Consider the following 16,574-nt stretch of genomic DNA (forward strand, 5'->3'; position numbering starts at 1 on the left):
CCAGGAACCTAAATGTTGGGTTTGCACCAGATGTGGACAGCAGAACCCCTTGACAGTAGACATCTGTGTGGCAGGTGGAGGACCGAGACCCCACCCAGCTAGACTATTCCCAATGAGGACGGTAGTTGTGCCAGGAGCAGCGGGAGCAGTAGCAGCAGCAGCAGGGGGGGGGGATGCAGTGGTTTCAGGTCAGAAAGCTCGTACAATGTTAATGTATAGACCATGGAGTCCCTCAGAGCAGTTGGCGTTGATCTCCCAGCTGCCAGATCCGTCCCAGTCCCCTATAGGTTTTGCCAGAATTATAAGAACCATACAGGATACGTACAATGCAACTAGGTTGGATTTACAAGGGGTAATTAAGGGAAAATTGGCAGATGAAGCCCGCTATGATAGGTTGATAGATGAGACAAAAACAGTATGCCAATAGGACCGGACCCGTAGATGCAGAATCTAATGATGCAGCAGCCGGAGTCCTATTCGCAGCAGCGTTGGTAAAGGCATGTAAAGACAGACAGGTTGAGAGGCAGGTTACACTAGAAGACCGGGTTCAAGGTAAGGAAGAAGACCCCAAAGATTACTTTTGGGCACTAAAGTGAACTTGGTCAGAAATGGGATTTATTTCTGAAAATAAGACTAGTGAGAGGGTATTAGCAAGTGCTTTCATGAATGGACTAAAGAAAGAGATTGCAGAGAAGGTGTAAGCAAGTAGACCAGACTGGAGATCAGTGAAAGCAGAGGATTTGGCTAGAATAGCCCAGGGGGCACAGCATGACATAACGCAGGCAAAAAGAGCTGCCAGAGTACACATAGTAGAGACGACCCCCAGAAACAACAAAGGCAGAGGACGGACTGTAGGAGGGGGACGGAGACTATGTTACGGATGTAAAAAGCCAGGACATTTTAGAAAGGACTGTAGGACCAACCCGTATCCAAATGCTCAGAGTACGGGTCCTCCAGCTGACCAAACAACACCCCCATAGGATGAGGGTAGATTGCACATGAACCCCCTCATCTCCTTGCCCCCAACTCCCAGTTGTATAGTGCAGGTGAACCTACCAGGGGGACATGAAATCGATTTCCAAGTAGATACGGGGGCCGACAATTCAGTAATTACGCGAGGTGATTGGCCATACACTGACACTGATTTTGCACATCATGTCATTGCCACCCCCTTCAATTCCCCATCTATCCTGCTCCCTGTCACTAAGAGAATTCCCCTGCAAATTCAAGGAGCTACTGTACATAACTAGCTCATGGTATCGCCCCGAGGCCAATGTAATCTATTGGGAAATGATGTGTTGTCCCAATTACAAGCACATATTGAATATCATCCCGATGGCACTGTCACCATGACCCCAGGTTTAAAACCAAGTACTCTTTGCAAAATTATGTCACTAGATATTGCCAGCACAGAAGAGACAAATGAGTTTCCCCTGATATTGGAACATGCTGTACCACATGATTTTTGGGCCTCAGACAAAACAGATGTTGGTAGGTTAAGAGTTCAACCAGTAATGGTAAAATTAAAACCAGGAGCAATCTTGCCTCAACAGAAGCAGTATCTCCTTAGCTCGGCTCAGGAGAATGCCATAGCCCAGCAAGTCCAAAAATTGCAACAGAGGGGAGTCCTAGTCAAAACACAGTCCCCTAGCAACACTCCCCTGTTCCCAGTAAAGAAAAGAGCGTGCCAGGACAACCAGCCGCATATAGAATGGTCCATGACCTCCGGTTGGTTAACAAAGCCACAGAACTTCTAACACCAGTTGTGCCCAACCCGCATACTCTCCTGTCACAGATACCTTCTAACTCTCTTTGCTTTTCAGTGATCGATTTGGCAAATGCATTTTTCAGTGTACCATTACATCCTGACTGCCAGTACCTGTTTGCTTTCACATTCCAGGGTAGTCAATATACATGGACAGTGTTGCCACAGGGTGCCCAGAATTCACCCACAATGTACACTGCAAGTCTGCAGGAAATACTGGAGGGATGGTCTGAACCACATATCGTTGTTTTGAAATATGTCGATGACCTGCTCATTTGTGCCCCCTCCAGGAAACAATGTCATAGTGCAACTATATCGCTTATGTTGTTTCTCTATCACGCTGGCTGCAAGGCATCGAAAGATAAGCTTCAGTTTTGTAAATCTTCAGTCACCTTTTTGGGACATTGCATTACACCAGGAGCTCGTCATTTAACAAATGCACGCAAACAAGCAGTACAGGCATTCACCGTCCCCATTAATGTTGCAGCCCTCAGAACTTTTCTTGGACTTGTTTCCTATTGCAGACAGTGGATTCATGCCGTCTCTGTTTTAATGCAGCCCCTCTATGACTGTCTTACTCCAACACCTTTCATACTAACACCAGAGGCAATAGACTGTTTTTATTCTTTCAAGAACCGTATTTTGGCCGCTCCAGCTTTGGGTACCCCTAACTATGAGCTCCCATTTAGTCTGTACCTTCATGAACAAGCTGGACATGCAGCAGGAGTTTTAACTCAAACACACGGTGATAATCAGAGACCTGTTGCCTATTTTAGTGGCAGATTAGACGCGGTAGCCAGAGGTGCGCCATCCTGTGTACGTGCTCTGCATGCTGTTGGACTATTACTCCATAAATCCGCAGACATTGTTCTTGACCACCCGCTCACCATTCTAACACCTCATGATGTCTACACTATATTGAACCAAGTGCAACCCGCTCACCTCTCAGCAGCACGTCATCTCAGGTTACAATGTGCACTGTTAATGCCTCCCAATGTTTCTTTACAGAGGTGTACTACTCTGAACCCAGCAACTTTGTTACCTCTCTCGGATCTAAAGGAGGGGTCAGGTACTGTGCTTTTTAAGGAAGATCCAAGAGAGGAAGTTCCTAATGACTGCGTACAAATGATGGCACAAGAAACGGCAGGTTTACCTACTGTATTTGAACATGAATTACAAAATGCAGATTTTGAATTTTTTGTAGATGGATCCCGTCATCAGGACGATTCAGGTACCTTCCATACTGGATATGCAGTTGTCTCCCTCAATGCAGTAATCAAGGCAGAACCCATGCTCCCACACCAATCGGCTCAAGAGGCCGAACTTAGGGCCCTAACCGAGGCCTGTAAACTAGCAGAAGGTAGTATTGTTAACATTTACACGGATTCTAGTTACGCATTCGGTATATCGCATGATTTTGGTCCCATATGGAAGTCAAGAGGTTTCCTGACGGCAGCAGGACACCCCATTAAGAATGCTGATGTGGTCCAGCAGTTAATTGATGCACTACAACTACCCAAAAAAGTAGCCGTCATAAAGATAAGAGCACATACCAGACGCACTGACCAGATGAGTAGAGGTAATGCGATGGCAGATGCAGCGGCAAAAACAGCAGCCTGTAAGCCGCAACAAGGGTCAACAGTACGTCAGTTAAGTGCCCCTAAAAACCCCTTTGTGTCGGAGGACATCTTATCCCAAATGCAGGCTCAGGCTCAAAAGGAGGAGGTTGATAAGTGATCAAAGGAAGGTGCATGCCTGAATGAAGCAAATGGGGTATGGGGGAAAGGGACACAACGATGCCTTCCAGGGGCACTGTACCCAGCAGCTGCCCAGATACTACATGGGCCGACACACCAATCTAAAACGGCTGTGATGAGTGTGATGCAGAAACATTGGGTGGCACCAGGATTCTCCACCTGTATAGAAAACCTGATACAAGGGTGCATGATATGTGCTACACATAATCAGGGTAGAGTAGTTAAAACACCACCCAATCACACCCCCCGGCCCCTCTATCCATTCCAGAGACTGAAAATTGATTATATTCAGCTGCCAAAGTCAGGATCATGGGAATATGTGTTGGTCTGTATTGATTTGTTCTCAGGATGGCCAGAGGCTTTCCCGATTGCCAAAGCCACGGCTGCGGCAACCGCAAAGAAACTGCTCGTGGAGGTGGTCTGCAGGTATGGGGTACCAGAGGTAATTGAGAGTGACAGAGGTACACACTTCACAGGTGAAATAATAAATGAAGTCATGTCAGCTCTAGGAATTCAACAAGCATTCCACACCCCATATCACCCACAAAGTAGTGGTAAAGTGGAAAGACTGAATGGGACATTGAAATTAAAAATTCAGAAAGCCAAGGCTGAGACAGGAAAACCATGGCCAGACTGTTAACCGCTTGCTCTGTTTTCAGTAAGATACACGCCTAATAAAAAGACTGGACTCTCCCCATATGAGATATTGTTTGGCAACGTACCCAGCCTAGGGTGTTTCTGTCCGCAAGCATTAGAAATGAACAACCATGTGCTAAGTTCCTACTTGAGGGCTTTACACAAAAAGATTAAGCAAGTACATGATAATGTCTTCAGTTCTCTTCCAGATCCAGATCAAGACTCTAGCAGCCATACGCTGCAACCTGGAGACTGGGTGGTTATAAAAAGACACGTGAGGAAAAGCCTAGATCCACGGTTTGACGGACCCTTTCAAGTTCTGCTGACCACAAGTACAGCCGTTAAGCTAGAGGGAAAAGAGGCCTGGATCCACGCGTCCCATTGCAAAAAGATACTAGGAGAACCAGCGGACAAAGAATGATGACATTGTTTATACTTACCTGCATCCTTGCGACCACAGGTGCATGGACTAGGTTGAGCACCATGGATGGAGATGACAATAGATTCATTAGACACCATCTTGCTCTAATCAATGGACTAAAGGAGCAAAACCAGACTACTGCTAATTGTTGGATATGTACACATGCCCCTGTGACGTCCACTAGCATACCCTTTCTCGCTGTCCCAGTCTCATGGGAAGAGATAAACTTTTGGGCGGACTGTTCAGATACTTTGGCCAATAATTCCACACAGAGATTTTCCTTTCTAAATCCCGCAAATTGGTTTAAAGGTATCGGTGGGTGGTTGGCTGGTATAGTACAAGCTATTTTACAGGTTTTGCTAATGTGTCTTGCGGTTTATTTGGTTTTTAAGCTTTTTCTAATGTGTATTCAGTGTTGTACTAAAAGAAAATATAGAGATTCATATTGATAAATGAAGGAACAAAAGGATGGAATGTTATAGCAGAAGATGGAGTCCCTCAAGTTTAAAGACCCCATCTATGCTATATAAGTCTGACAGTTATTTTAGGTGAAAACAACAGCAAGCTGAAATGTTCCTTCTTGTATCAATAGCGTGCCCTCCCTGGCCAGATGTTTCTTCTTGTAGCAATAATGTGTTCTTGCAAGAAGATAACGTGGCCTTGCTAGCCAGATATGTCTAATTAAATATTTTAAAGCATACAGAAACTAGCTTTTTCGCTTGTTCAGCTAAACTGTATAATCCTTGCTCCTCCTGTACCAGTCGCTGACTCGTTTTGTTAAGATTATGTAAATGCTTTTGTTATGTACAGTACAGACCAAAAGTTTGGACACACCTTCTCATTTAAAGACTTTTCTGTATTTTCATGACTATGAAAATAGTACATTCACACTGAAGGCATCAAAACTATGAATTAACACATGTGGAATTATATACTTAACAAAAAAGTGTGAAACAACTGAAAATATGTCTTATATTCTAGGTTCTTCAAAGTAGCCACCTTTTGCTTTGATGACTGCTTTGCACACTATTGGCATTCTCTTGATGAGAAATGCGGGCTGCATTTTTGAGACCCCCTGATCTAGCGGCTTGGTATTGCATTAAGAGTAGACCTCTTTGTTGCTGGTTCTTGGCTTGCTTCTTAACTTTCCTGCATTGCACACTGCCTACCTGCGGTTTCCTGACATTCTCCGCCTGCCTGCAGTTTCAAGCAGTCCACCTACCTGCGGTTTCTCAGCAACCTCTGCCTGCCTGCAATTTCCTGCACTCTGCCTGCCTGAGGTTTTCTGATGTCCTCTGCCTGCCTGCAGTCTCCCAACCTGCCCGAGACTCGTGTGCCTACCCAGACATTGGGCTTGGAGCATCAGCCTCAACTTGTGAGTCTAATAAGCAGTCTGTGAGAGAGAAGTCATTTTGATCAGTTTGTGAGAGAGGGGACATGGGGAGCAGTCTGAGAGATAAGGGAATATGGTCCAATCCATGTGAGAGGGGGCAAGGGGAGCAGTCTGTGAGAGAACTCAATCATCATTATCAAGAAAAAATCAGATGAAGGAACGAACATATGCAAATTTCTTTATGGACTCTGAGACCTATGAATTCTCTCCTACTGGTTAACATCAGATTTGGAATATTAGGAGCCCACTCACCTCCGGTCTCTGACACAGCCTGCACCAGATATTTGGACTCTGCCAATACGCTCATCTCCATGGTCTTCTTCCCAATTCCAAAATTTCTGAGAAATGTCATGGTGAAGCGACGGAGTGATCGCCACCGTGGTCCATTCATACCTAAGGAGAAAAGGACATGGAGACATTACTGGCTGCATACAGAACAAGAGTTTTCTAGCACCTCCCCTCGGTCCTATAATACTTCCAAGCTTTAAAGATATACAGTCAGCCACAGTGCCCCAACATCTACCACTATACCCCTGGTGTTAGCAACTTGGTCTATTTTATTTAGGAGTCATGTACCCACTCACAAAGAATTGTGGGGGACCTCACAGTTTGAAAATTACCGGTATACAGAAAACAATCTGATGTGGAGAGCGGGGATAATTACTGTACATGTGAACTTATCTTTGCCCTGTTTCCCAGAGATAGTAACTGCAGCTTCATCTCCCTCCTCCCCTCCGACCTGTTTAGTATTTGCTATATGACTCTAAATTGATTTCTGATTGGAAGGACGAAGACACTGACAGAGATCCTACATGATGCTTTAGTCTCACCATATCCCTTGGTGGAGACGTACAACACTGGGATGATGGGGCGCGCGCTGAACTTCTCAGCGTGATTTATCAGGGCGTCTTTCACCATCTCATAGCCGCACAGGACGATCACAGGTTTTGACATTTTCCAAATGGTGAACATGGAGCCGTATTTTTGGCTGAGCTGATGGAGGAAACACATTTGATGAATTAACATGAAGCTGTCATACATTCCTCTTTCTCTAAGATTGGATCTCAGTAAATTATCAGGAGAACTTACCGTTCACACAGTCTCTTTACAATGTAAAGATCGTAAAAATATAAATTTCCAGATGAATCGGATTAAGCTTCTTTCACCAATTTTATTTCAATCCCTTTACAATCCTGGTACAATTCAGTAAAAATTTAAGCATCGTATCATGACTATGGAGTGATGTCCGATACGCGCAGAATGATGGTGGAATTTTCACTAGTTTCTACCTGCATTTTAAAGCGATTGAAATAAAAATGGTAGAAGTTTTAATCTGAAACCAGAAGAAATCTACATTTTGTGATCTTAAAAATTTGAGCCAAGCAGGGTCCATTTCTTGAAGATGAGAACAAAAGCCTTAGGCCCCCTTCACCTGTGCATGTTTTCGATAAGCTTGGCGTCCATTTTCACTCTTACCGGAGACATGTAGACATGCACACACATTAAAATCTTGGTGATCCTCACATCTCCGTGTTTCCATGTGACCCACACGTGGATATGTCCGTTTTTTGCGGCAGCACGGATGACAACACATAACTCACACGTGCACATGGATGACACAAACTGTGTCATTCGTGTGCCGTCTATGTGACACTTACCAGAATACAATGCAGGATATAAATAATATAAGTGAGTACACCCCTCACATTTTTGTAAATATTTTATTATATATTTTCATAGGACAACACTGAAGATCTGACACTTTGATTCAATGTAAATTTGGTACCCTCTAAGTAATACACAACCATTAATGTCAAAACTGCTGGCAACAAAAGTAAGTTCTTAACTCAGTGAAAATGGACAAATTGTGCCCAAAGTGTGACTATTTTGTGTGGCCACCATTATTTTCCAGACCAGCCTTAACTCTCTTGGGCATGGAGTACACTAGATCTTCACAGGTGGCCACTGGAATCCTCTTCTACTCCTCCATCATGACATCATGGAGCTGGTGGATGTTAGAGAACTTGTTCTCCTCCACCTTCCAGTTGAGGAGACCCCATAGATGCTCCATAGCGTTTATGTCTGGAGACATGCTTAACCAGTCCAGCACCTTTACCTTCAGTTAGTTTAGCAAGACAGTAGTGGTCTTGGACATGTTTGGGGTCGTTATCATGTTGGAATACTGCCTGGTGGCCCATTTTCCGAGGGAAGGGGACCATGTTCTGCTTCAGTATGTCAGAGTAAGTGTTGGGATTCATGGTTCCCTCAATAAACTATAGCTCCCCATACCAGGCAACACTAATGCAGCCCCTAACCATGACACTCCCACCACCATGCTTGACTATAGGCAAGACACACTTCTCTTTGTGCTCTTCACCTGGTTGCCACCACACTCGCTTGACACAATCTGAACCTAATAAGTTGATCTTGTTCTCATCAGACCACAGGACATGGTTCCAGTAATCCACGTTCTTAGTCTGCTTGTCTTCAGCACAGTGTTTGCGGCTTTCTTGTGCATCATTGTTAGAAGAGGCTTCCTTCTGAGACCACAGCCAAGCAGAACAATGTGATGTAGTGTGTGGTGAATGGTCTGAGCACTGACTGGCGGACTCTCCAACCCTGTAACCTCTGCAGCAATGTATATGGTCTGAGCACTGACAGGCGGAACCCCCACCCCTGTAACCTCTGCAGCAATGTGTATGGTCTAAACAATGACAGGCGGACCCCGCACCCCTGTAAACTCTGCAGCAATGTGTATGGTCTGAGCACTGACAGGCGGACCACACACCCCTGTAAACTCTGCAGCAATGTGTATGGTCTGAACAGTGACAGGCGGACCACCCACCCCTGTAACCTCTGCAGCAATGTGTATGGTCTGATCACTGACAGGAGGACCACCCACCCCTGTAACCTCTGCAGCAATGTGTATGGTCTGAGCACTGACAGGTGGACCCCCCACCACTGTAACCTCTGCAGCAATGTGTATGGTCTGAGCACTGACAGACGGACCCCCCACCCCTGTACCCTCTGCAGCAATGTGTATGGTCCGAGCACTGACAGGCCGAGCCCCCACCCCTGTAACCTCTGCAGCAATGTGTATGGTCTGAGCACTGACAGGCGGACCCCGCACCCCTGTAACCTCTGCAGCAATGTCTATGGCCTGAGCACTGACAGGCAGACCCCCCCCACCCCTGTAACCTCTACAGCAATGTGTATGGTCTGAGCACTGACAGGCGGACCCCCCACCCCTGTAACCTCTGCAGCAATGTCTATGGCCTGAGCACTGACAGGCGGACCCCCCCACCCCTATAACCTCTGCAGCAATGTGTATGGCCTGAGCACTGACAGGCGGACCCCCACCCCTGTAACCACTGCAGCAATGTGTATGGTCTGAGCACTGACCGGCGGACCCCCCACCCCTGTAACCTCTGTAGCAATGCTAGCAGCGCTCATACATCTCTTCTGAGAAGATGACCTCTGGATGGCGCAGTCTCGTGCATTCTACTTCTGTGGTCGACCAGGGCGAGGCCAGTTCTTAGTGGATCCTGTCTTGTTAATCTGCTGTATGGTGTTACACACCTTGCTGTAACTCAGGTTCAGTGTGTTAGCAATCTTCTTATAGCCTTGGCCATCTTTATGTAGAGCATCAGGCCTTTTCTCAGATCTTTAGATCTGTGCTAAACTTCCAGTGATCAGTATGAGAGAATGTGAGAGCGATGACACCACATTTACCACCCTGCTCCCCATTCACACCTGAGACCTGGTAACACTAATGAGTCACGTGTCACCGGGGAGGGAAAAGGGATAATTGAGCACAATTTAGCCATTTTCACTTAGGGGTGCACTCATTTAGACAATGGCTGTGTGTTTAGTTATTTACAGTGAAATTTACACTATTCGATATATATAGATAATAGATACATAAATAGATAGATAGATGCAATAGATATCAAAACACAGATAGATAGATAGATAGGTAGATAGATAGATAGATAGATAGATAGATATGTGACATGTAGAAGTAGTGCTGTTGCTTTAAAAGCTTTCAGCAACTATTAGAAGTAACACAAGCACAGGAGACAGGAAGTGTTGTGCTCCAGAAGCATCCAGCAACTATAGGGGTTAACACAGTCACAGGAGAAGGGGAGTATTTTAGCAGAGCTCCAGGGGGGTTGTGGGGAAGTTGTTTACTGTCTGGCCAGAGCCAAAGAGAAATGTGGTTTATGATCTGTATCTCACAGAAGGCAAGGGAACAGAATTCAGGTCAGGAGGCAAGCTAAACAAAGATCAGTTGGACTCCCTGAGCTAACAGTGTGAAGTATTATCGGCCAGGAAGATAAGGACAGGAAGGAAGCCTGTCATAGAGATCATCTCCCTCATCACACCCTTCCCCTCTCCATCTCCATGCAGGATAAAGAATGCCGAGTACTAATGAGTCCTGGTGAAGGAAAAGCCAGTGGTTATGTATGCATTTAAACTGTGCTGCACTGTGCTGCCGGTTAATAGACTGTGAACTGCTGTGCTGCAAAGGAGACTGTATGGTTATTAGTGGTGCCGGTTGCTCCAGAAACTCAGACTGCACTGTAATGAAGAGTGTTGCTGTAATATCCCTGAATTGCACTGGCCGTGCTTCAGATTAAATTCCACTGTTAAACTGTTGAAAAAGATTCTTGTCAGATGTGTCTGGTTAGCAATTGAATCTATCGTGTGCCTGAGAGAAGCTGCAGCCTATGGTCTCTCTGAGTAACAGTTCCCCCAGAATTCCAAAGAATTCATGAAACCCGTCTCACCCTATCTGGACCTAGCGGCATGGGTGTAACATTGGTGGCCTGTACGGGGATCCTGAGCAGGAATTAGCATGTAGAGGGAGAAGAGGAAAAGTGTCTGGAAAAACACAGCAGCACAGCACCTCAATTCAACTCTGCTACACCAGTTAACGAGGACCAGCCCTAAAGAAAACTCTCTAGCAGCAATGGATGTGGAAATACAAATGGACAGAATTAGTGAGCTGCTTCTTCAGTTAATTCCACGGCAAGGCTGTCAACCAGACCAAAATCCCTTTCATAGGCTGGGTGGAAGTGACTTTCCAACTGAGGGCCACGAAGAACAGCAATGCCATTGAGCTTTTGGTACCTTTTCTCGTGACCAGTGATCAGAACATGGCAGAGGATCCTATCCTGGGTTATAATGTAATCAGTGAGGTTATCACGAAACACAAGTCAGGGACGCTGGTGGTTGATGCAATTGCCACATCACTTGCAATACCCAACGCCGTGGCGGAAAATGTGATTCATAGAGTAAAGAAAGTTCAGAATATAATAGGTCTAAAAGAAGTCAAGGTAATCTGGCGCCCAACCATCATCCCTGCAAACCAAATAGTGGGGGTGAGGTGTGGAGTCCGGGTAGAACCGGGAAGAAAAGTCCAGAAAAGACTGTTTGTGTCAAAAGACTCCTCAGAACTTTCAGAATGCCTAGTTCAAAGTGAGCTGCTCTTACGATTCCTACTGGTGGGTTTGCTTGAGTGACAGTACCAGTGATGAATACTACGAAACATGAAATTAGATTGAATCCAAATACTGTGTTAGGTCACATTGAAACCGTTAAAACGGTATATCCAGTCAGTGTGAGACCCGCCCTGGGCAACTCCCCACCAAGGAACAGGAGTTGCCCAGGGGAGGAAATTGCACGATCCACCTCAGGGTCCTGGGATAACCCAGTGTCCCTGGAACACTTGTGTGCTGAAGATATAGTGACATCAAAACAGATGCTGATAGAAGAGTGTCATGCGTTCTCCAAAGATAAGTCTGATATAGGCGGTATCCTGTTGTTGCATTTGAAAATCAAATTGAAAGACACGACCCCAGTAACCAGAAGTTATATGTCTGTGCCAAAACCATTACATTGTGAAGTGAAAGAATATTTACAAGATATCATCAACAAAGGTTGGGTCCAAAAGTCAAAGTCATCTTATTCCTTTCCTATTGTCTGTGTTAGGAAGAAGGATGGTACGTTGAGACTCTGTTGTGATTACCGGGAACTAAACCGAACGTCAGTACCTGATAGACACCCGATACCAAAGATCCAAGATATGCTGGATAACCTATCAGGAAGCACCTGGTTTTCTGTCCTCGATCAGGGTAAAGCATACCACCAAAGGTTTGTCAAAGAGTCCAGTAGACCCTTTGCAGCATTCATCACACCGTGGGTATTATATGAGTGGATCTGCATATCGTTTTGCCTCAGTTCAGCTCCAGCAGAATTCCAGAGGAGCATGGAGACATGTTTAGAAGCATTGAGGGATGATATCTGCCAGCCGTACTTGTATGACAATGTTGTACACAGCAAAACCTTCCAGGAGCATGTTGAACACGTGAGGACCGCATTACAATGGTATCAACAACACGGAGTTAAGTTGACCCTAAGAAGTGTGAACTGCTCAAAAGACAATTCCAATTTCTAGGGAAAATTGTGTCCGGAGAAGGATATACCATGGACCCAACTGAAATCGCTTCAATACTGGCTTTAAAAGCCAAGCGGCCCTCTACCTTCGGGGAGTTGAGGCAGATATTAGGATTCCTCTTCTACTATTGTACTTATATTCGGAACTTCTCCAGGATTGCCACCCTGCTATACCTCCTCTTCAGGGGGGGGGGCGAAAGAGACAACAACGCACACAGAGAAAAAGAAGACCGGGCTTAAAAGAAACAATGCTGCTTTGTCCCAACAGCCCATTCTCTGGACAGCAGACCACCAGTAGGTATTGGAAGAACTAGTAGACTGCCTGGTAAAACCACCCATCTTGGGATATCCTGGTTTCATTTTACTATTTGTTCTTCATTTTGACGCTTCTCAAGTTGGACTCGGAGCTGCCCTGTATCAGCATCAAGATGGAAAAATGAGAGTCATCGGTAACGGTTCTAGAACGTTGACAGATGCCGAAAAGAATTACCATCTACATTCCGGGAAAATTGGAGTTCCTGGCATTAAAATGGGCTATCTGTGAATGATTTAGAGATTATCTCTACTACAGCAAAGAGTTTGAGGTATACACTGACAACAACCCTTTGACCTATGTCCTCACTACAGCCAAACTGAATGCAACGGGTCAGAGATGGGTCGCTGAACTAGCTGACTTCAATTTTAGCATCAAGTACTGGCCAGGAAAATGCAATGAGGATGCTGATGGATTGTCAAGATTGCCACTAGAGCCTGAGGAGTTCATGCAAGAATGCTCGGAGGAAGTCAGTCAGGAAGCAATTGAGAGCATTACCCAAGCAGTGCAAGCTTATCAAGAGGAAGACACACCATTGTCGTGTCCGTTGATGGTGGAAACCACCATAAAAGCAAGGGAACATGATCACCCCTTGTCCATTCAACAACTACCAAAAGGAAAAATCCATAGAGCACAACGGGAAGATCAGATAATTGGTAGAATACTACTTTATGTGGATCAAAGTCGGTTTCCAAGTAAACGGGAGAGAGATAATGAGTCACCAGCAGTATCTGTTTTAGTTAAAGAATGGACAAAGTTCCAACTCAGTGAAGACAGTATCCTGTATTGTAAAGGAGGACAAAACCGTCAGTTGGTACTACCCAGAGTATTCCGTAGGTTGGTCTTCAAAGAACTCCATGAAAACTTGGGACACCTGAGAGTGGTAAGGACAACGAACTTGATCCATGAACATTTCTTCTCGCCGTACATGCGGAGAGATATTGAGAAGTACGTGACCAGGGAGTGCGGGTGTCTGAAAGATAAACATCCCAACACATCAACCCGGCCACCTAAGGGCAACATCCAAACTACGTATCCGTTTGAGATGGTCTCAATAGACTTTCTACACCTTGAAACGGTCAAGGGTGGTTATGAATACATATTGGTGGTGATGGCCCATTTTACTCGATTTGCCCAAGCATATGCCACCACCAATAAAGCTGGTCGAACAGCGGCAGAGAAGATCTTCAATGATTTTGCTTTGAGGTTTGGGTTCCCTACGAGATTACACCATGACCAAGGAAGAGAATTTGAGAACCAGATTTTTGCCAAGCTAGGAAAGTACTGTAGAATTCAGAGATCCCACACAACGCCCTATCACACAGAGGGTAATGGACAAGTGGAACGTTTTAACCGGACTTTATTGTCGATTTTGCGCACTTTAACAGCTGACGAGAAGAAATACTGAAAGAGTTCTCTGTCAAAAGTGGCACATGCCAATAACTGTACAAACAGCAATGCAACGGGTTACTCACCCTTCTTCCTATAGTATGGACGATTGCCAAGACTGCCAATCGACATCATATTCGATACTCCGGTGTCAGAGACTTACCTAACGTATCCGGAGTACGTTCGGAAATGGATGGCAGAGAATTGGCACCGGGATGCCGGGTGCTAGTCAAGAATGTACATGAGAAAGGTAGTCCAGGAAAACTTAGTTCATACTGGGAAGACAAGGTGTATGTGGTCGTAAAGAGGAAAGCCGATGACAGTCCAGTGTATGAAATCAAGCTGAAGATAAGGATGAACTCTTTATGTATCAAATGACCAAGTTCTCCAAAAAATATGACGTAGTGGTCAAGGGAGATTTCAACTATCCAGACATTTGTTGGGAATCTCTCTCAAGTAAAGCTAACAGGTAAAGCAAATTCTTATCCTCTCTTGCTGACAACTTTATCTTCCAAAAGGTAGGGGAGAAAGCAAGGGGATCTTCTACTTTGGATCTAATCCTTATAAACAGGGAGGAAATGGTTGAGGAGGTAAAAGTGGCTGGGACCCTAGGAGGCAGAAATCATGCTATTATAGAATTTTGGATAACTAGAGGAGGAAGACTGTGAAGTGATGTGAAGACTCAAACTTCAAGGTTAAATTTCAGAAAGGCAGATTTTAAGCGACTCAGAAAGAGAATAGGAGGGATCCAATGGCTGGATGTCCTTAAGGACAAAAATGTCCAGGAAGGATGGGAAATTTAAAAAAATTAGATTCTCAAAGCACAATCGTTAACAATCCCGAAACGTAGGAAGAATGGGAAGCATTTAAGGAAACCAGGATGGATGAACACAGAACTTAAACACATGCTAAAAAGAAAGAAAGAAATATTTATTAAATGGAAAGAGGGAGGCATATCTAAAGAAGATTATAATGCAGTCTGCAGAACCTCTAGGACATGTATCAGGTTAGCTAAAGCTGACAATGAATTAAGGCTTGCAAGAGATGTCAAAAGCAATAAATAAAGATTTTGGGGGTATGTCAAAAGTAAAAGAAAAGTCAAGGATGCTAATGGATTTTTACAGGAAGAAAATGGTGAAATGGTAATAAAGGATGTTGAGAAGGCCAAACTTTTTAATTCCTATTTTGCATCTGTATTCTCTCGGAAAGAAAATGTAACATCAGCTGATCTTCACCGTCCTATTAAAGGAATAGAATAATCCAAGTTATCTGTAAACAGAGAGATTGTGACGGAATATTTAGCTAACATAAATGAGTTCAAGTCTGTTCAACCATATCATAAATCCAAAAGTTCAACCATGTCATAAATCCAAAAACTATCTGCTCTTTCTCTTTTTACTGCTACTACTCATTTCAGGGGATATCTCTCCTAACCCCGGACCACCCTCTGCCAACCTGAACCCTTCCCCCACCTCATATCAAAACCCTTTTAGCCTTATTAACATCAGCTGTACTCCTTCATCTCCATCCTTCAATTGCGCACTGTGGAATTCTCGGTCTGTATGCAACAAGCTTCCTTTCCTGCACAATTACTTTCTGACCAACTTTCTCAATCTGCTGGCCCTCACTGAAACCTGGATCCAGGATTCTGACACTGTCTTCCCTGCTGCTATTTCTCATGGCGGCTTGCATTTTTTCCATTCCCCGAGACCTGCAAACAGACTTGGCGGTGGGGTCGGCATTCTCCTGTCCCCACATTGCACCTTCAAGGTCATCCCCCCCAGTACGATCACTCTCATTCCCTTCTTTTGAGGTCCACACCATCAGGCTCTTCCATCCCCTCTCCCTCATAGTAGCGGTCGTATACCGTCCCTCAGGCTCACCCACCCAGTTCCTTGACCATTTTTCTTCCTGGCTGCCGCACTTCATGTCCTCAGATTTACCGACCCTTATCCTGGGAGACTTCAACATCCCCATAAACAGGCCCACCTCCTCATCCGCATCCCAGCTTCTATCTTTAACCACCTCTCTTGGCCTCTCACAGCTTTCAAACTCTGAGACACACAAAGATGGAAACACCCTTGATCTGGTCTTTGTCCGGCTTAGTTCAATTCCCCACCTAAATAACTCCCCTCTTCCCCTCTCTGATCATAACATTCTCTCCTTCACGCTCACAAATCTTCACCCGCCCCAGCACACTCCTACCTATCACACATTCAGAAATCTACAAGCCATTAACCCTCATACACTTACAGACTCCCTTCTAGAGATGAGCGGTGTTCGACTCGAACTGTTCGCCAATCTCAAATTCGAGCTGTTTTGGGCGGTGTTCGAGCCGTTCGGCGAACACAAACAATTTGAAAAAAATTTGGCTGTTCGAGGTTATGTTCGATAACTGTTCATTCACCGAAATCAGAACTGGATTTTTTCTCAGTAATGCT

The 16,574-nt window shown here is 45.0% G+C and overlaps 1 protein-coding gene across 1 annotated transcript in view; it reads right to left on the minus strand.

The window, feature by feature from the left end:
* The window catches only part of LOC141266086 (cytochrome P450 2C25-like), a 572,636-nt gene that overhangs the window by 359,932 nt on the left and 196,130 nt on the right, over positions 1-16,574 (minus strand). Inside the window, exons 3-4 of the mRNA XM_073679992.1 lie at positions 6,803-6,965; positions 6,225-6,365 (exon numbers count right to left, since the gene is read on the minus strand). Coding sequence (XP_073536093.1) covers positions 6,225-6,365; positions 6,803-6,965 — 304 coding nt within the window. The remainder of the gene's footprint in view (positions 1-6,224; positions 6,366-6,802; positions 6,966-16,574) is intronic.

Source organism: Phyllobates terribilis, unplaced genomic scaffold (assembly GCF_046119375.1).
Source record: "Phyllobates terribilis strain yellow unplaced genomic scaffold, ASM4611937v1 Scaffold_4__5_contigs__length_816908805, whole genome shotgun sequence".
Taxonomy (NCBI): domain Eukaryota; kingdom Metazoa; phylum Chordata; class Amphibia; order Anura; family Dendrobatidae; genus Phyllobates; species Phyllobates terribilis.